Below are 21,002 nucleotides of genomic sequence, written 5' to 3'. Positions count from 1 at the left end.
CCGCCGCCTGCGGAGGGGCAGGGGAGCGTAGCGGCGGGGCGCCCAGGGAGGGGGACTTCGCCGTCTCTGCTGGCCTCGGGTGCTGGCGTTACCGCTGCAGTTGCTACATCTTAATGAAGTACGGCTCTGGTGTAGAGCTCTCTCACGTTGTGTATTTCTGTCATAAATAATTATGGTGCGTACACAGGCCCTTCTGTTTCCCGTTGACGTAATCCTGTGTTGAAGGGATCTAATTAGTAAAAGCGTTCTGTAGGTTTTTTTTCCTATGGCTGCTGCCCTGTAATTCCCTCCCTTCCCTTACTTGCCAGGGAAATCACTGAGGAGCAGAGGTGTGCCTGGCCAAGGGCTCGGCTTTCTAAAAATGATACTCTGCAAAAAGTTCTGACTCTGCCTTTTGGCTTTCAGTCTAGCAGTCCAAAAGAGTTTCTGTTACTGGCTCTGTGAAGACTGTGCTTTCCTTAGCTTGGAAATCGGTTTGTGAGTGGGGTCTGGATAACTAGCACTACTAATAGCTTGAAATTTACAGATCACAGATGTTTGCTGTTTTAGTTAAGTGTTTGTGCACTGCCACTTCATACGCATCTATGCTTTGGAAGGTGAGATGTGAAATGACAAAAAAGCGTGCTTCTGGTAGATACTGTGAATTTGAGTCTGTCTGCCTTTGCCTGCTTTATGTGAGATTAGTCTCTCTGAGAAGAAGCAAATGAGAGCTGTTGTGGGTGCTCTAGGTGGATGTTCCTGAGTGGTGTCACTGATCATATTTGAATTTCAGCGCTGCTCAGAGGTTCTGAATACAGTACTAAAGTCGCAGTTGATCTCGTATTTTACAATACTTTGTTAATTTGCTATTGTCACCTGTATTGTCTTAAGTACTCCTTCAAACTCTGGCAACTTCAGTGTGTGGACAAGTGCAGAAGATTAAATTAATGAAGGCTAAGTAAGTATGTCCTCGTGTTTGAAATTCGATCAGCATGTGAAGGCTAGTATGACACAGGATTTTGTCATAGGCCCGAGGCTGCTTCAGAAACTCTGTTCTGCATCTAGTCATGTCATAAGACTTCAGTATGATCATGAGCAAGTTGATAACTTGTTTCTTAAACAGAACTGATGTAATTGTTTAATTTATTGAAGTTTACTTTTTTATGAGGTGCCCATCTGCTTCAACAGGTGCTATGTGATGTTAGTTACTAGCTGTTCAAAGAAGGGTATATTGTCTACTTTTATGCTCCTGGCAAGACTATAAGCCACCACATGTTGCAGGGCTTCCTATCCTTTTTCAAATCCTTTTATGTTCTTCATCCCTTGCGCATCCACACTGTTGCTTTACGAATGCTATGCATTTTTTTTCTGCAAAGAGTGTACTAGATTCAGAGAATAATAGGACATAAAAGTGAAGAGCAGTATGAAGCTCACTGATAGCAGCAAAAATTGCTTCTGTAACAAACATGCCATAAGGTTTTGAAAATGAATTTGAAACTGACCTTGCTTAACACATGCTAGCCTGAGAGAAAACTAAAAGAAAATTATTTATAATAGGATTCTACAAAATACTACATCCATCAATGGGCAATAGATTTAAATTTCCTTCAGTGTAGAAATACCAAGAAGCTTTACTGAGCTCGCTGCTGTTGTAATTCTTTTATGAAATAACTTGTAAGCCTCAATTGCTGCTTACGTTGGTAACTTTTCTGGCACCCTTTTTGTTATGTGTAATTGTAATGACTTTTCAGAAATTCCTGTTAAAGGAAGAAATGGCAACAGTGCAGTGTTTTGAATTTGGCATGTGTCTTGGTATGTTTGGAAGAAAATGTATTTATTACATATTAGAAAATTACATATTATATGTTAGAGATTCCTAAAAGCTGACTTTCTGTTCTGGTGGCTTGTGCATTGGTGTTTAAGAAAAATTCTGTCTGCTGCTTGTGGATATTTTTAAGCCTCTTGCATCTGCATTTGTAGAAGGTGTCTAAACTTGTTTGAATTTGACCAAACCTGCTGGAATTTCTGTTTGGAGAAATTGGTAGCTTACTTAAAGAGCTGTACTGATCACTGTTTGGTGAGTTGACTTTAGCTTTAGATGTAGTGGAAAATGTTGTTTGACAGCTATCTTCCAGTTGCTGCCATGTATTTGGCTGTGTAAAGGCTTTCTAAGCATGCCTCACATGTAGATCTTTTCCTTTAATAGTATGTAGCTATAAAAACCAAAACCATTGTTCAGTACTATGTACAAGAAGACTAATTTTTTTTTTCTGTGTGGTGCAACTGAGTAAGCCCTAAAATCCTAGCTGAAAGAGGATTGGGAGTTTTCTTATTCATCCAAATTGACAGTTATGTTTATAGGATCTAAGGCTTAACTGCGGGCTGTCTGACATGTAAAAACAAGTGCCTCTGGTCAGTGGTGAATGCAGAAGCAGCTGGTTGGACAATGGCATTTCATCTGCCATTCTAATGTGTACAAAATTTTCTTTAAACATGTTCAGTTTTAACCAGACAATGAAAAGATTTTGTAATGAAGTGATCAAGACTTGCTATACTCTTTGTTTCTGAAAGAAGCCAATCTGGTCTTGTTTCTCTTCCTCGGAGTCCTAATTTCAGTCATTGCTAGCCGGTCCATTTACGAAACACCATCACAACGCCTGTGGTAAAAGCAGTAAAATTTCACTTTCCTCTGCTAGTGGTTTGACTTTGTGAACATGATGCTATGCAAACAGGCAATGGGCCAGAGTACCAGTAAATACATCACTGCAGATTCATTGAAAACTGCGGAGGAAGGGGTCAGAAGAAAGAGGTGCAAGCATGGCCTAGGACTACTGAAGATATTCCTTATATGGGACATAGTGTCGAGGTTTGCTGTGGGTGTTGTGAAAGGATAAAATATTTTTCTTGCTTTTTAGCAAACGAATGTGATCTAAATAGTAAGTGGTTATTAAGAAATTGCTTATGGGGGGGACCTCTGCAACATCTTTTTGGTGGTCTGGCTGTTTTTAAGGTGTGCTTATTAGCTCCCCATGCCTCGATTTCCTAAGTGTTGTCAAGTGTTAAGCTGAGCAATTTGAAACTCTGAGTCCAACTGATTAAAAAAAAAGTAAAACCTGTCTTAATTATAATTAAGACATTATTAAAGAGCCAAATCTAGCATTTTAGAGTCAGATTTGTTTCGAGAACTTATCAACCAGCCTGAATTAAATAACAGAAAATTCTTAGTTACCTCTTCACCTTGTCCTTTATTTTTACTTACGTATGCTGATATGCCTCTGAGCTTGAATTATACAACTTGACTTGGTTTTAAGTACCAAGTGTTGATGTGCTTTTTGTCAAATTCTTAGAATATGTGACTGACTACTCAACAAAATTAGACTTGGTAGTCTTATTTAATTTAAAAATGCATTTTGATGTGCTTAACAGTTTTGCCTGCTTAGTGTGTGTTTTGTAAGCTGAATCTACTGCTTTTTTAATAGCTGGAGTAGTACACCACAGAAATAACCTTGATTCTCTTTCTAAGCTGTCAGTAAGCTTTCCTCTTTGAGGTCGCCTTTAATTGGAATATATAAATTATTCACCAAAATATTTTACCACTCGTAGAATAAGTTTACAAATCACTGTTACAGATTTATTCTGTATATAGAATAAACTGTCGGCTTAGTTATTTAACACTAGTTTCTTTTGGCAATAGGAAATGCTAATTTTTCTTCTGGGTTAACTTTTACCAGCTTTTTTTTCCCTTTATTAGTTCTCTATTTGATTGTGCAAGCACTAGCTTTCTCATCTGGAGAAGTTGTATATGGCAGAGTGTGGTGCCAGTAGGTAGTCTGGTTTAGATGACTTGGGAGTTGCAGTAACATGGGTAGCAAAACGTGAAACCATGGTGTATCATAAAACAGATTCTTGATTTCTCTTAAACTAACAACTGGAGATCTTTAATTTGGTCGAATGCTTCTTAGACTTTTGATACTCTTTCTCTTTTCTAACAAAAAGTATTTTCTGATCCCATCAGAATAAGAGTTGAATTCACCACAACTGGAATGTATATGATAAATTTCCATATATGTTAAAATGGTGATGGTTAAAATATTACCGGGTTTTTTTACAACTTCTCTCACTTGTTTTTGTAATTCTAGGAGACTCTGCAAAGGATTGTCTCTACTTTAGCGAACAAAAATGATGAAATTCACAACTTCATTGACATGCTGAACCATACAATAAAAAATGTTCAGGTACCTATATTAAGGCTCATAAGTTGTAGCTGATAAGGGAGCAACTTTCCAGTTTTGTCAAACTGTTTATGTAGTATGTAAGGGATGGGCTACAAGAATCAAGTTTAAAATGTATCTTCATGTTGGAACCAGATAGAAAAACATGTTATTTTTTAAGTCTGTCTCTAGTTGAAAGGTATGGTGGTTTTGCTTTTCATGCAAAAAGCTATTGTAGGATTTGATTTGTGTGGAAGAGGGAATCTGGGTTTTGATGCAAGATCTCAAACTCCTGTTAGTTGGAAGTAGTGTATCTTTTTTGAACTTCTAGTTTGCTTGGCAGACTGAAAAATGAGACCATCCTGGTACTTGAGAGAAAATTCTTTGCTCTTTCTCTTTTCAATAGCTGCGAATTGTTGGGTTTAAGTTAAAAGTTAGACCTAATTTTTAGAGCAACTACACTGGGATGAGGTTTAGGTTCCTTTAGCCTATCAATAAGCTGTAAGTTGTTTGTTTTGTGTTAAAGCTAAGCCAAGTTAACTGCAGAAATGGAAACCACCCAGCATCTTTTAGTATCAGATGAAACCATTTTATATGGAACTGGTTAACTACCTCCTTAGAAACATCTGGCAATCCATATATAATTGTGAGAGAGAAATCGAGGCCTTTTGGCATGGAACAAAGTTGCCAAGTACGTTGGTTCTGTGCAAGTTTGAGTATCATGGAATTTTCATGGATTTCAGTCTTCAGTGTCCTGATGTAAAGTCTGCTTAGGAGGTGTCCATCATTCCTAATATTTTTTCTCTGTTGATAAGGTGAGGAGCAGCAGCAAGGTATCTAGTAGTCATGGCAAAGCATGTTTGGCCAAACAATGTGACTTTCAGTCTGGGAGACTAGGCTATATTGTTTCCAGTACAAATTGCAGCAGTTTCAGTTCTCTTCTCAGGTAAACTCTTCTAATGCAATCAGCGAGTTGGATGAAGAATTTGATGGTCTGTATTCCATATTGGATGAGATGAAGGGGAGTATGGCCAACACTATTCAGCAAGAAGAGGCCCGTAAAATTCAAGCTCTGCAGGTAACTATAACTACATCTGTAAATTTTTGCAGCTGAGAGAAGCAGTTTTAAACTGCTGTTTTAAATCTCAACTGAAAGTGAGATTTTTGTAGTGTTGCAAGAAATGCAGTAAGTATAAGGTAAATGTTTTCTTTGATGTAAGTACCTCTCTGGTCCCTTCTAGGGTACCTCATGGTCTCTAGCATATTTATGTTCTCAACATTGTTATGTAGAAAGGAAGTGGTATTGCTTGTAGAGCTTACAGGTGGAGAGTGGCTGCAGAGGAGCAGGGCTTAGATGTGTTTACTACCTTCAGACCAATGAACAGCTTCTGCACTGAAACTGGTTTCTTTCTCCAGTTTGGAATATGAGCATCTGAACCTGTAGACATGCCTAAGTGATTTGCTCAGGCTTGAACTTATAGTCGAGAATCATGCCAGGTATCCTAAGCACAAAGGCTGGTCTCCTATTGACAGAACTGGTCATCCTCTACTTGTTAACATCAGGCAAATTCCATATGTACACTGGAAGACATATGGGAATTGCGTGGGAACAGGTTGCACTGGTACCTGCTATGTCAACTTCACCAGCTTGTGGTTGTAGAGTTTCATGCAGGAGAAGCTTTCCAGTGGGTTTCAGAGAAACAGAAACAAAAATGTAACTTTCTGAAACACTTACAAAGTCTATGTTTTTCCAGTAGTGTGTAGCAAGTTGGCTCTAGCTTTCAGAAAATCTAGTTGCGTGGGGCCAAAGCACGGTTAAATCTTTTAAACAGAAGCTGTTTCTGTTTAAATGTTTAAATCATTCTTTAAATGATCCTCGTTGCAGCATTCTTCTGTCTAGTTCTTTTTGCTTATGTAAAGCAATAAGAAAGATGTTCGTTCCTGAAAAACTTCACCTTTTTGTGTCTAGTCGGTTTAAAGAAGTTCTAGGAGCGGTTTCCTGAAACAAATTCCACAGGCTTCCTTATAAGGTCTGTTTTATGTTCATACTTAAATGCTGGGTGTAAAACATTCCAGAACTTCTGAGTGCACAATTTAAGTTAAGCACTTAAGTGCACTTTTCCACCTCCAATTTAATCTTTCTCCCCATATGGCTGTTTTAAGTCCTTCTGAAGTTTCTCAATGGACAGAGGTCTACCCACATCCAGGGACACTTAGGAGTTAAATGCTTCAAGAATAAATGCTTCTCAATGAACAGCTTGCAGGAGAAATTCAACTGTGGCATGTATCAATTATTCTACCTTCTAGTGAAGAAAAACTTGCAAAAGTTAATCTTGCAAGAAATTATTCTGGAACTGAAAACTGTTTTGATAGTTATTCATCTGGCAGTTTGACTTGACCATTGAAATTTTCTGTTAATTCTGTTAATTTTCTGATAGTTATTCTAATTTGATCAAGCTCAGGTGTGGTTGAACCAAGTTCTTCTGAAAGCTTGTCAGTGTGATACAGCTGTATCAAGAATTGCTGCCCAGTATCTGTGTGGAACAGCTGAGCTGCTACTTAGTCAGAAGAGGATGAAGACAAGTGGAATGTTACAGATCACTGACACAGTTGTTAAGTGCCCTACTTGTCTTTCAGCTGAGGCTGTTCTCTAACTACAGGCCCAAAGGACATTCTCTTTATTTGATGACAGACCAAGCTTCCTCTGTAGCTGAGGCACTGCAAGAATGCTTTTCCCAACAGTCAGTCTACCAAACCAAACTAACATATGAAAACTGTTGCACTGAATGCATTAATCCAAGCCATTATCTTTGACTGGAACTGAAAATTAACTTTGTATGAGGAAACCAAGGAACTTCAGTGAGGCCTAAACATCCTGTTTAAAGGAATGGGCTTGCTTAATTTTTTGTCCTCATAAAGTGCTTGTGCTGTATTTAGTCTTTTATAGTTGACTAGATGCTCTTGTTGAGAATAAGCTGTAACTTAAAATACTGGGGCTACATAATGGTGGAAAAGGGTGAGGATTTTATATTTAGACTAAAGCCTCCCAAATAATTTCCTTGGAAGTTAAGGACGAAAATTAGAAATTCTCCTTAAACACTTGCTTTGAAAATATATTGCTTCATTTTGGGGCAGTGTATTTTAATGACACTAAAGTATTTATTTTTAACTCCCAAATGCAGATGCATCTCAGTAAGATGCTAATGGAAGCATCCAGTTACTGTGTCACTTCTGCAAAGCTGTTTGAAAATGCCTCTGGCATTTGCTTCTTTCTTTTGAGGTGGTTGCCTGGGACATTTTGGCAGTATCATGGTATATCTGAGTTTGTCAGCAATGGATATCCTCCAAAGAGGAGAGCAGTTGTATTAGATGAATGACAGCTTGCATTAATGGCATGCTTCAGAAGTTATCTGGAAACTGTGTACAAACTTTTGGCTGTTGGACTGTTTCCTTGCTCCTATTTTATCCTTGAACAGTAAATCTGAGGGGCAGCTGGCCCAGGTCAACTCACCACACTTGCCAAAACTAGTCACACTTCTGAAGTGCTTGAGACTGGTCTGTTCTCGAAGTTGATGCAACTGTTGGTTGCTGTTGCGACAGTGTTGTGGTTTAACCTCAGTTGGCAACTGAGCACCACACAGCCGCTCGCTCACCACCACCCCCCCTGGGTGGGATGGGGGGGAGAGAATTGGAAGAGCACAAGTGAGAAAAACTCATGGGTTGAGATAAAAACAGTTTAATAATTGAAATAAAATAATAATAATGTAATAATAATAATACACAAAACAAGTGATGCACAGTGCAATTGCTCACCACCCACTGACTGATGCCCAGCCAGTCCCCAAGCGGCGGCCCCCCTGGCCAGCTTTCCCCAGTTTATGTACTGAGCATGATGTCACATGGTATGGAATGTCCCTTTGGCCAGTTTGGCTGTGCCCCCTCCCAGCTTCTTGTGTACCTGCAGCCTTCTCAATCAGTAGAGCATGGGCATCTAAAAAGTCCTTGACTAGTGTAAGCACTACCTAGCAACAACTAAAACATCGGTGTGTTATCAACTTCCTTCCCATCCTAAATCCAAAACACAGCACTGTACCAGCTACTAGGAAGGAAATTCACTCTATCCCTGCCGAAACCAGGACAGACAGTGACTACTTTAGAGCAAGCTGTCTTTCCACAAAGTGTTTTAAAGAAAAATAATTACTTGCTGTTGACTTGTTCTGAGATATTACACTAAATATCACATGAGTAGAAAAACAGCTGTAGGTTGAATGGCCATGCAAAAGTTGCTGGCAGGTTTAAAATGTGCATCTTGTTTAACCTACGGTATGTTTAGGATCCTGCAGTGTATTCAGAACTAATCTTTTTAGGGATATACCCATAGTATGTAATACTGGAAGTTTTCTGTCGGCTATTTTATATACTGGGAATGGTAGTTTACTAATGATAGATGTTTAGATAATCCTGAAAGAAATTTCTCTTCTGCACTTCTTCCTCTGTTCCCCTTCCTCTACTATCCCCATTTGTTATACAGCAATATTGATTTTCAGGATTGTCTTGTGACAATTCTAGAGCTGCTTGGGGATAAAATAATTGCCTTTTTCAAGGCTACTGCTACATTAAACAGTATCAGTTCATTGATGAAGTGCAGTTCTGTAAATAGAAATTGTAGTGCATGCAGATGTAAACATTTCTTTGCTTCTGAAATCCTGATGTTGGGAGAAACAGGCCTTAAAATGAAATCTGGCTTTTAAATGAGACTTCACCACCTATCCAACTTTTTCCCCTTTGGTTTTATAGGATGTGCCATGTATCACTGTGCACTTGTGAAGCACAGAGAAGTTCTAGTTAACATGATGTGTCAGAGGTAATAGCCTTGATTAGATAAGGTAATAAGTTGTTACAAATGCATAGCAGAGCCATGTAGTTCTAGTACTGGTAGTTTATAAACCTTTTTAAATGTGAATACATCAAATTATTCTTACTTTCTGTTTTTGCCTCAGGATCAGCTTAGCCAGTGTAGTAATGCCCTAGAGAGTTCTGAAGAGCTTCTGGAACTTGCTGCGCAGTCACTGGACATAAAGGACCCTGTGGAATTCTTAAAGGTAGAAAACATTGAACGGATGTGCATAAGGCAGATGTTGGTATTTGTCTCAACTTGAAATGTCCTTTGTATTACTGTACTGGACCCTGCAAACTTACCAGGAATACTGAGAGTGAGGATAGAGAGGCATATAAAAATACAATTGATGTTCTGTTGAGGAGGCCAAGTCAAGCACTACAGTCTTGAATTTTTATGCAATCTCTAATAAAGTAAGTTTTTTCATACTTAAAATGATGGGGAAGGGAAAGGAATCCCTTCTGCTGGACAACTGTCAGTGTTAAGCAAACTTGCACCGACGCTAGGTAAGTGAACCTGGAAAGTGAGGGTGAAATAAATCTCTGTAAAACCGAACCAAGACTTACAAAATGTGTGATGGCCAGCACTCAAAGCCATGGCAAGTGACCTGTCAGTTGCCCAGTGCTCTTACATGGCGCTTGCAGAGAGTCTCTGTATTGTAGCTGCAGCCATCTGTGGATGACAAGATGTTTGTTTTGCAGAACTTCATGCAAGCTGTGGATCTTTAATTTGTAACCCTGAACTCTATAGCTGTCCTGAAAGATCTTACAAAACTGAATTCAGGGCAGCTCTTCCTCTAGTCCCCAAAACCTTCTAATGCATTTGTGTACTGTGTAGGCAAGAGCCTGATTTGGGCCTCACATTGTGATTCCAATACAAGTAATGTGTACTTTACCATAGCAAACTTTGTAAATAAGGTGACATGTATCTAACTGGAAGAATATACTTACAAATTAATAAAACAGTTCTACATATACAATGACTCAGTACATTAGGCTTGCTATAATAATCCTTGTGTTAGTACTGGGGTCAGCCACGCCAAATCCAAGACCCAATTACTTTTGCCTTTCTGCGTTTTAACAGGAACAAGGACACAAATTATTCTAAAAGAGCGGGCAGGAAAGCTGTCTTACTGTGTCAGTTATACCTTTTGGCAACATGTTTGTGTGCTGTCATGCTTCCCGAGTGTCAGCTTTGATTTATTTGCCTTGAAGAGTGACAATTCCTAAACTGAATATTTTTCTTAGCACTTCAGTTTGAGTTGTCCACTCTGTCTTGTCATAGCAATGTGCAAAAATTAAGTTAGCTCTTGAGCACTATGCAGAATGTAGCTTTGAATTTATTGTGAGTTGTTTCCTTTCGGGTATCTCTAATGCTTTTTTCAATCAAATACACTAAGGGAAGTTATTTGAGTGTTTCCTGGGGGTAAAATCTCTTTAAATTTGGAGTCTGCGACTTAAGATACTGAAATCCAATTCAGTGAACTCTAATATCTAGGATTTGAAACTTGTATTACACTAGCTTGCACTTGTAAATGTGCCTTTGGATATGGCATTTTAAGGTAATATTGCCTTGGCTATTAGCCAGCTAAATCTATTGCTCTGCTAATAGGCATACCAGGTGTTCCTGGAAGGGCAGCTCCAGCCCTGACTGTCTTCTATTAGCACAAATTTTCTTTGGATCCTCTAGTAAATCAGTGTTCTCTTGCTGCTATCAGAAAATAGCATAAGACTAAACTAAGATTATTTTTAAAATTTTTTTTTCTATGTTAGATTTTTGGGGGCTTTATTTGCTGAATTGGCTTACGTGGAAGTCAAAAGAACATGAATGACACACACAGGAGGGTTCAGTGGTTAGATAGGATGTGATTTGACACTGCTGGGCAGCTCATCTGAGCTGAGCTGATACCCTTCTTTGTCAGTAGCCTGGAAACAAACTAAATTCAAAGGAGTTAATCCAGGACTGTCTTGCTGAAGAGTGTTCATTGAGTCCTGGCTACCACATATTCCACAAGGCGTAGAAGTTATGAAGAAGGCTTTTGTTTTTAAGTAGGTCTGTTTTGTCTACAGCTGTCATGTAGGAAAATCAGTCAGTAGTTCCTACAGTAACTTTGGTTTGAGGTAAAACAAAGCTGCTGCATAAGCTAAATTATTTCTAAACACTTGTTTTTTTCTGCTTCCCACTTTGGGAATATAAAATTGGTTTTATAGCAGGGACAGCTGTGATTTTTTTTTTCCATTGAGTGTGCTTTGTATTTAATGAAAAATTTGTAAGTCCTCCACTTTGGATTGACTTTAAACTGGGAAGCTACCTGATGTTTCTTGTCTCCTCTTTGGAAGGGAAGTAGTTCAGCTGAATGGCAACTAGATCAAGTAGCAATGTTAACTCCAAGCACGGATTCAACAGACCTAACTAAGCCATCACTACTTCAACAATAACATTTTGTCTTAGGTTTGCAGTTCCTCTTGGTGAAGGACAGGGATTTTGTCTCTCCAAATGCCAGTTAATGTTCATCTTTGAAATATGCCATCACTACTTCTGCACATGCTTTTGTGTATCATTTAAATGCTGGGAAAAACTATGTTCTGTGGTTTTGAATAGTGACATACGGAGAGAGCCTTTTAGGAAGTATTGTTGGAATAGTACAATAAATTTCAGAGGAAAAGTTAAAGCAAGTCCTATTTTTTCTTGTTTGTCAGAGTATACATCCTATGATGTATAGCCAAACAAGTCAGGTATGGTTACATGCCACTAATGAGCACTTTATAGTTTCACAGAAAATACCATGGTAGTTACATTTTACTGACTTGGTCATGTAGCTCTTATAAAATGTGATGGAGTGTAACTTAATCGATTAAGAGAAATCTGAAGAGACAAAGTCACACCCAGGAAGTTGAGTAATTTGGAATTGGTTTGGTGTGGTTCTTGAGATCAGTTCTTTCCCAGGTGATACATTGTTGCAGTTCTAACCAGCACTATTAACATGCTTTGTGGGAAAATTTATTTTGATGAAAATGTTAAACTCATTATAAATCTGAGCGATACAGCTGAGGTTCTTAGCCTTCTTGCATGTTACTGCCATTGATACTTGCATGGAAATACTAACTACTTTCTCTCTCTTCTCCCTGACATGCATCAAGGCTGCCAGACAGATCAAAGATAGGTACAGTACAAAGTCTGTCACTTCTGTGTCTTTGAATTAATGTTATCCTTGAAAATGCATTTATTTTGAAAGGGTCATAGTCAGCTTAAATCAAGTTCATTGACTCTTTCCTAAGTGTTTGTTGTGACATGACAACTTTTGAGAGAGAACTAAAAACTTCTATGCTTCCCATGTAGTGTTTTTCCTTGCTGACTGTTGGCCTTTCATACCTTAATAAAGAGAAAGATATTTTTAATGCAGGGAAGTGGAGCTCTGCAGCAGCTATTGTTTTTATTATTTCTGTAAGTATATCGTTAATATAGTATATCATTATTATTATTAATAAACTTCTGATTTATTGTTAATACCTGATGGCTGAAATTTAATAATGTTTCAAGCTGACTCTGTCCCTTTAAATTATGAGAAAACCTTGCTGTTTGGGTTTTTTTTAAGTACTTACAGACTTTTGCTAGCTAATTTTCCTTTTGAATGTAAAAAGTCTTGTAGCTGTTGAAATATTTCTGGTGACATCACTCTGACTAATGTCAGTGAAATTGCTATTTCTGGTAGCTTTTCTTTGAACTGTGTCTTCAAACTATTGTTTAGAAAGCAAAACTTTGCTGTTTCAAAATAAATGCCAAGGCCATTTTTCTTCACTTGGAAGGATGATAACTACATTCTGAGAGTTTGACCTTCTGGTTCAGAAAACTTACTATGATGTGCTTAATATTTTGAAAGACAGCTCACAGGGTGTTTCCAGCATATGTTGCTCTTATGGACCAAATAGGTTGGCTTTCAATTTACAGGTTTTCAAGGAAGGGTCTGATTGTCTAAATTCTCTGAAGTTTTGTGTAAAATGAGTAATTGCTAGAGAAATTAATCTTTGCTTTTCCAAGGGTGAAGATTTAGTGTCCTTAACAAATCAGAGGGATAGTGTCAGTGATAGGAATCTTAATACTTTTTATCTATAATAAGCATCCTCTTCTGGTTTTTTGAAATACTGTGATCTAATCCTTTTGAACCAATTGTGGCTGGTTCTCTGTCTAAGATCGGTGCCTGAACAGAAGTTAAAAAGCTGTCTGAAGCTGACGACTCGGTGTTCTCTTGCTGCTAATCAGAGGATTATTCTTCCTTAAGGAGAGATTTACTCTACCCATCTGGCCGAGCAGTGGACTAGGCAGCCTATACTGAATTTCAGAACATCAACTCTGTGTTGGGAAATCAATTGACCTGTCTCTTTTATGATGTTCAGTTCAGTGTCATAATTGTCTTATATCCCAAAATTGTAATGCTTGTCATTCTCAACATGCTTATATCTTTAATACTCAACTTCATATTTCCTTCCCCTTCTTCACTACCTGAATTTTTTGTTTTTCACCATTCTTTAATGTACCTGTAGTTAGCACACAATCTCTTACATACTAGGGAAGTACTTAATGCGTATCACTTCCTGTGAGCTATTTGGTGTTCTAAAGGTGCCACAGATCTGTGGGTGTAAATCAGATACAAGTGTCTGCAGTTGACTTTCTTTTGTGGTGTGTATATTACTTTCTAGTTAAGAATCTCTTTTTTTTAAAGCAGGAGTTAGGACCTGTGTGCTGTCTGAATCAATGTTACTCAAATTCTGCTGCATGGCCCGATGCCTTCAGAGTTACAGAACTATACAAGGGACTTGTCCTCCTTTTTTTTGGTGGTGTTGTTGATGGAGTACAGGAGTGTCTTAGGAGTATTCAGAATAAGGAGTGAGCTAAGATTTCAGAAGTGGAAATGGGAGCTGTGCTTCAGTGTATCTTGTAAGACTGATCTGATACTTGCATGTTCCAAAGCAATATGGTGTCTGCAACTTAAACATTTCTTCATCTCCTGATAGGTTCAGAGGTAGATGTGAAATCAGAATATTCAGCTTGTTCACTGCTATCTATAAATGTCTTCTGAGCAATTTTTAACACGTGAAAATGCACTTTAGAGGTAATGAGTGGATCTTGTCAAGCTGAAAAGTCTTTGGACCTTTTTAAACTAAAGGTTTAAGTTTCAAATTTCTAAGTATATAAAACATGATCCGTATTCTGCAGTGCTTCAGATTTTTCATGCTTCCTGATTTTGTGTAAAGTGATACTAGTTTTGTCTCTTATCCAAATTTTTTCACAAATAAAAGAAGTTTTAAGCTTTTCTCTAGTCAATATTAGTCTTTCTTTGCCTGGTAATATGGAACAACTGGGAGCTTGCACCAGACAGTCACATTAGCAAAACTTTCTATTTTGGAGTCTGTGCTAAATGGTGAACAGTTACCTGTTAGAAAAATGTTCTGGTCTTTGATCAGTGTTTTGGCTAACAGTTTGACCTTAACGATACAGATTATCTGATTGCTGTTTTTGAAAATGGCTATAGGACTTAAACAATGCAAAATACATTTTGCTAATGCTGCTTTCTTGACTTTAGAGTCACAATGGCTTCAGCGTTCCGCATCTCTCTGAAACCAAAGGTCAGTGATAGTATGACTCATTTGATGGTGGACTTCACTTTGGAAAGGCGCATGCTCCAGGCTGTAAAGTTTTTGCCAGGTAAAAACGAATGCAGTGAGTTTAATTTGTTACTACATGAATAACTTACTATATTTAAAACAAACAAAACCAAACCACATGCCTTGCACCCTAATGAGCAAATTTTTCAGAGTATCTGAACTCATTCATTGGATGTTAAGCTGGATACCTTGAGGGTAAAAGAGTTTTCTAGTTTTATTGTGTTAATTTCTATGTAATATAGCATTTCAGAAAATAACATTTATCTCAGAAGTGAGAATGAGTCTTCCAGGCCATGCTTTTTCTTGAGTTGTCAGTTCCTCTGTACTTCCTGAAGTTATCTTAAGTTTCTCAAGACTGTACCTGCTAGCTTGGTGCTTAGTGATGCCCTGAAGTCCTAGTCATCTGCAGTAGTGTTATGCATGGAACTGTAAGCTAATATGTTGCTTACAAGAGTGGTGATATGGTCTGAAATGCAAGAGAGGGGTAATCTACTAGGGCAGTGATATTAACATAATACAAAGTGTGTATTGATGCATCTGTTCTTTACTGTCTGAAAGTAAACTTAGATGCAGTATGCCGGTATATATCTTTCATGTCTTTTTATTCATATTGCTTTCCTGTTTAAACCACTTTGCCCTTGACTGATACCAAGAATATATTGGCAAGGATACTGCTGGCAGGGATGTGAGTTCTTTCATCTCTAGGTCACTAATCCAAATCTGTTAAGGACTTGGCAGCATCAGTTTACATTTTTGCCCATTTATCTTGTATGCTGCAGATACAGTATGTGGTAGCAGGTGTAGTAAATCACCAACGTTATTCCTAGTGGTCAGCAGTGTCTAGGCAGAAATTCACCTTTTAGTCTGTCCTTGTTTCGGCTGGGATGGAGTTAATTTTCTTCCCAGTAGCTGGTACAGTGCTGTGTTTTGGATTTAGGATGAGAACAAAGTTGATAACACACCGATGTTTTAGTTGTTGCTAGGTAGTGCTTACACTAGTCAGGACTTTTCAGCTTCTCATGCCCTGCCAGCGAGAAGCTGGGAGGGGGCACAGCCAGGACAGCTGACCCAAACTGGCCAAAGGGATATTCCATACCATGTGACGTCATGCTCAGTACATAAACTGGGGGAAAGTTGGCTGGGGGCAGTGACCGCTGCTTGGGAACTGACTGGGCATCGGTCAGTGGGTGGTGAGGAATTGCATTGTGCATCACTTGTTTTGTGTATTCTTTTATCATTATTATTATTTTCCCTTCCTTTTCTGTCCTATTAAATTGTCTTTATCTCAACCCATAAGCTTTACCTTTTTCCCAATTCTCTCCCCTATCCCATGGGGTGGGGGAGCGAGCAAACACCTGTGTGGTGGTTAACTGCCTGCCGGGTTAGACTCTGGATGGCAATCATTGCTCTGTATTTCATAGAAAAGGGAACAAGGTAGGTAAGCTGATCACAGTGCACCTGTTTAACAGGAATGGGAGCCTGAAGATCTAACAGCAAGCATGAACAAAGTCTTGTATCTAGATGAAGATACTATTTAGTATGACCCTTCTTATACATGCATTTTCCTTATCAAATACATAAGAATTTAAATTGTTTGGGCCTTTGATTTGTAAACAGGAAAACTAACTGTCTGTATATCAATCTTGCTTTTTCTACTGTAGTGCCAAGCTATCAAATTACTTTGACACCACATACTGATAGCTCAAACTGTTGCAGGCAAAATTGCACTGAGCATTGATAGACCTTCATACATCAGGAAATACTGATGTCCTACTGTGGGAAGCTGAAAACAGGTTTGTTGTTGTGGTAATGCTGGCATTTGAACACTGCTTGCCAGAATTATGCTGAAGACTTGGTCAGTCCAAACGCGTGGAAGACTCTTAATCTGGTATCTTATACCATGACAAAAATAATTGGGATAGATAGCTAAACTTACAGGTATATGTTCTGAAATACTTGTCCTCATCTTAGGAAAAAGAAAAATTAAGAGGGATCTTACTGATATTATCATCAAATTATTGTTGATGACTTCGAAATTTGATGACAAGTGCATGTGATTAACACTTGAGAATTTGTCATGGTTTAACCCCAGCAGGCAGCTAAGCACCACACAGCTGCTTGCTCACTCTCCCCTGCCGTGGTGGGATGAGGAAGAGAATTGGAAGGGTAAGAGTGAGAAAACTCGTGGGTTGAGATAAAGACAGGTTAATAAGTAAAGCAAAAGCCACACACACAAGCAAAGCAAAACAAGGAATTCATTCACTCCTTCCCATCAGCAGGCAGGTGTTCAGCCATCTCCAGGAGAGCAGGGCTCCATCATCCTTAACTGTTACTTGGGAAGACAAAATGCCATAACTCTGAAGGTCCCCCCCTTCCTTCTTCTTCCTCCCCAACTTTATATGTTGAGCGTGACGTCATATGGTATGGAATATCCCTTTGGTCAGTTGGGGTCAGCTGTCCCAGCTGTGTCCCCTCCCAGCTTCTTGTGCACCCCCAGCCTACTCACTGATGGCGTGGTGTGAGAAGCAGAAAAGGGCTCGATGCTGCTCAGCGATAACTAAAACCCCTGTATTATCAAGACTGTTTTCATCACAAATCCAAAGCCTAGCACCATACAAGCCTCTATGAAGAAATGTAACTCTGTTTCAGCCAAAACCAGTACAGACTTGAACACTTTTTGCTTTCAGTCTCTTCTGCGCTGCTTATTTGTTCTCAAACATTTTAAGCCTATACCACCAGTTTCAGTGTAATTCCTGCTTGGCTTAAACTGCAGGGATGTGAGGGGTAAAAGGGTGCATTTCAGTAGTGTTAGGTTAAAATATTTGAACACATCATGAAGGGAAGGTGTAGGAAGGTATGAAGTAGTGTGCATAAAGCAAACTAGGCCTTCTGCTTCTAGCTATAGAAGCTATAGCTAGGAAGTGTTTGTAATATAGACAGTAAAATTACATATCTCTAAATGACTCAACCATAATTAATGTGAGGCTGATTGTCATCAGTCATTGTGGAGGGGAGTCATGGCTAACAATCTGTTCAAGAAATAGTTGTTTCAACTGCATAAAGGCAACCGGTATGTAATTAGGAGGTCACTGGGACATAACTGTACAGAACAACACAGCTAAGGGTTTGAGAGTTATGAAAAGGGATGATTTTTGACAAACAAAATGTGCAGGTCTGTCAGTTCCACAGATGCGTCAGTATTGTACTTTCTGGATGTTCCTGCTCAATACGTTGACTTGCAGGCCACTTTTATATTTATTTCAAGCTTTTGTGAATGCTGAAACAAAGGAAAAGCTTTTGCAGATCCGTCCTCCAAAAGCTGCAAACAATAAAACATCTTTTTCACTTTCTCCAGCAAAAGTCTTCCTTGAATGTACTTTGGACACTACGAAGAGTATTTAAATGCCTTTTTTGAAAAACATTTTCCAGTGACTTAAGTGCTCTTTGATTTCATGGAAATAGACTGCTATTGTCTATAAACAAAACTTCAGTCTTTTCTTTAGTGAATCTTAGGAATTCTTTCCCATTCTTTCCAGACAAAGGATGAAAAGGAAAGAAAGCTGGGTAACTGCTGACTGGCTAGTGGAAACTATTACACCATTAGTTGTCTGTAGTGGTAGAAGTAAACTTAAGTGATACTGTTTGAGGCCTGCAGCAGTACTTGCCTTCCAAAGACGCAGAAATAAAAGTTTGCTTCTTAACGTTCTTCCTGTGTAGTGTTATCCTAAATGTAGGTTCATAATTGCAAGTCCACTCTACTCTAGCATGTCCTTTTTACTGCTTCCAGAAGGGGATCAGCCCAACTTACTGACAAAACAAACATCTGGAAAACGTGATACAAATGTTCACTCTAGACCTAATGCATATTTCTTGTTTTGTAAAATGCGTGTTAAGTGAAAGTGATATGCCTAGTCTTCTATCATGCTTTGCTAATGGAATAGATCCTCTAAAAGGAATGAGCGTTACTCGACCAAGGGCAACTTCTGAACTCTATAAATCCAAGGAGAACAAATTAATATTCAGTGCATTCTCTTCTTTAAACTGATCTGTATATTTGTCTTTGCAGTCCCTAAAGCTCCAGAGATAGATCTAACAGCATGTCTGGTTGCTGATAACTGCATAACAGTATCATGGAGAATGCCTGAAGAAGACAGCAGAATTGATCATTTTGTACTGGAGTATAGGAAAACCAACTTCGATGGGCTTCCTCGAGTAAAAGATGAACAGCGCTGGGAATTGATAGACTATATTAAAGCTACTGAATATACATTATCAGGTAAAGTTTTTTTTATACTTCAAAACGAAGAATATGCTTGGAAGTTTTGCAAAATACCCATTTTCCTGTATGTAACGAAGCTTCCACTGTTTCACATTAGTCTTGGGTGGTTTGTACAGTAATGGCTCTGCCTTTTATTTTGACTTTGAGGTTTTTGTAAAAAATCCTGTGTTAAATGAAGTTCATGCTGATATTTAAGCTTGTTTTTTGCAGATTGAGATAAATGGAAGACAGCTACATGGAATAGATCTTAGTCTTGTAAAAATTGTCAGTAATTAATATCAATTCAAGTTTCTAAACATTCACTTTTAGGTCTGAAATTTGATACAAAATACATGAACCTTAGAGTACAAGCTTGCAACAAAGCTGTGGCAGGGGAATACTCCGATCCTGTGACTCTGGAAACCAAAGGTAAAATTTGAAAGACCCTAACCTTAGATGTAGTGAAAACCCTGCACTTACTGTTCTGCCTTTATATATGAACTTGTATGTTAAGTCTGCTTCTGCATGAGCACTGCTGAGATGTGTCTCCTAAGTGAAAAGGAAACCATTTCTGTAAAGGATTAAGAAGCTTATTGGCACAAAACTGGCCTTTTAGCATTCAGACGCTAAAAATGAGGTAGTGATACAACTTTCTCCAACAGAGCTTGACATCGGTTGTTTTGAACTGTGGATTGACAATATTATGTGCTGCTACATCATGCCAACATATAGCAAGAGAAGATGAACATTGTTGCTGAGCATCGGTAGGACTCTTAGGGCATCTAACAGTTGGTGTAGTTGGCTCGTTATTGGTACTTAGCATGTGACAGGTAATAGCTTTCTATAAATAGAAGGTGCTGAAAAGGATTTGACTCTGTAGCTGTAGATTCTAATCACTGTCAATATTAAAAAGGGCAGCTCCAAATTGCTAAAGTTACTAAGTCATTGTGTTAGAAATCAGTTGGTCTGAGGATGGTGGCTTCCTAACATCGTTTTGTAAATAAATTAGAAAAAAAAATTCTTAGAGGAGAAGTTTTGTGACAGAACACAAGTCTTAACTATTGTGGTGGAGATAACGATCCTGAGGCTTTAATTATAGCTAAGTCTGTAGTGTAAAGGGCAAAATGACTGAGATGAACTAGATAATTAAAATATAAATTTTGTTACTTGTGAATGTTACTTCATAAAAACAAAGCTATTTGCAATTTGAATGAGCTGATGGGCATTCTGGTAACGTTTCTGAAACAATTTTAATACTCTTAAGCCACAGTCAGTTAGATATATAGTATCCATTTAATAGCCACTTACACCAGCACCAGAAAAATAATTCTGCTTTTGATTGTTTGGACAGTTACCAGGCTTCCCATATTTTTTCTGTGCAAATATTTAGTTCACTTTCTTTAATAATCAGCCCATAGAAACTCAGTATCCTTGTCCGTGGGCTTAACCTTATTGTTTTTAGACTTGTGTACTGTTGAGCTCTAAACTCTTATTCTCAAGTGTACTTTCTTTCGGACTCAGATTATAGTATCTGATGGTATTCGGACATTTACAGAATATTCTGTAAATAAACGTCTTTAGGGAACTTGGCATGTTGTATTAGTTTTGTTTTCTTGGATGAAGGACTTGGCTGCAGCAAATACCAAGTCTCTTCTAGTTGCATGCATCCTCTACTGTTCTTGTATCTGCAGTTGACTTCATAGTTCAACTCTGACTGCCTGTATGTGCTACCCTGTTGTCGTGGTTTAACCTCAGTCGGCAACTGAGAACCACACAGCCGCTTGCTCACTCTGCACTCCCCGCCCCTGGTGGGATGGGGGAGAGAATTGGAAGAGTAAAAGTGAGAAAACTCGTGGGTTGAAATAAAACAGTTTAATAATTGAAATAGAATAAAATCATCATAATAATAATATACAGAGCAAGTGATGCACAATGCAATTGCTCACCACCCACCAACGGATGCCGAGCAGCGGCCCCCCCAGCCAACTCCCCCC

The 21,002-nt window shown here is 38.5% G+C and overlaps 1 protein-coding gene across 1 annotated transcript in view; it reads left to right on the top strand.

Moving 5' to 3' along the window:
* FSD1L (fibronectin type III and SPRY domain containing 1-like) overlaps positions 1-21,002 on the top strand; it is a 36,439-nt gene that overhangs the window by 2,349 nt on the left and 13,088 nt on the right. The window contains exons 3-9 of the mRNA XM_009334318.1: positions 4,119-4,214; positions 5,137-5,268; positions 9,191-9,292; positions 12,228-12,250; positions 14,669-14,790; positions 18,817-19,026; positions 19,339-19,437. Of these exons, the coding sequence (XP_009332593.1) occupies positions 4,119-4,214; positions 5,137-5,268; positions 9,191-9,292; positions 12,228-12,250; positions 14,669-14,790; positions 18,817-19,026; positions 19,339-19,437 (784 nt within the window). The remainder of the gene's footprint in view (positions 1-4,118; positions 4,215-5,136; positions 5,269-9,190; positions 9,293-12,227; positions 12,251-14,668; positions 14,791-18,816; positions 19,027-19,338; positions 19,438-21,002) is intronic.

Source organism: Pygoscelis adeliae, unplaced genomic scaffold (assembly GCF_000699105.1).
Source record: "Pygoscelis adeliae isolate BGI_AS28 unplaced genomic scaffold, ASM69910v1 Scaffold311, whole genome shotgun sequence".
Taxonomy (NCBI): Eukaryota; Metazoa; Chordata; class Aves; order Sphenisciformes; family Spheniscidae; genus Pygoscelis; species Pygoscelis adeliae.
The sequence above is the reverse complement of the archived record's forward strand: the minus strand, read 5'-3'. Positions and strand labels throughout refer to the sequence as shown.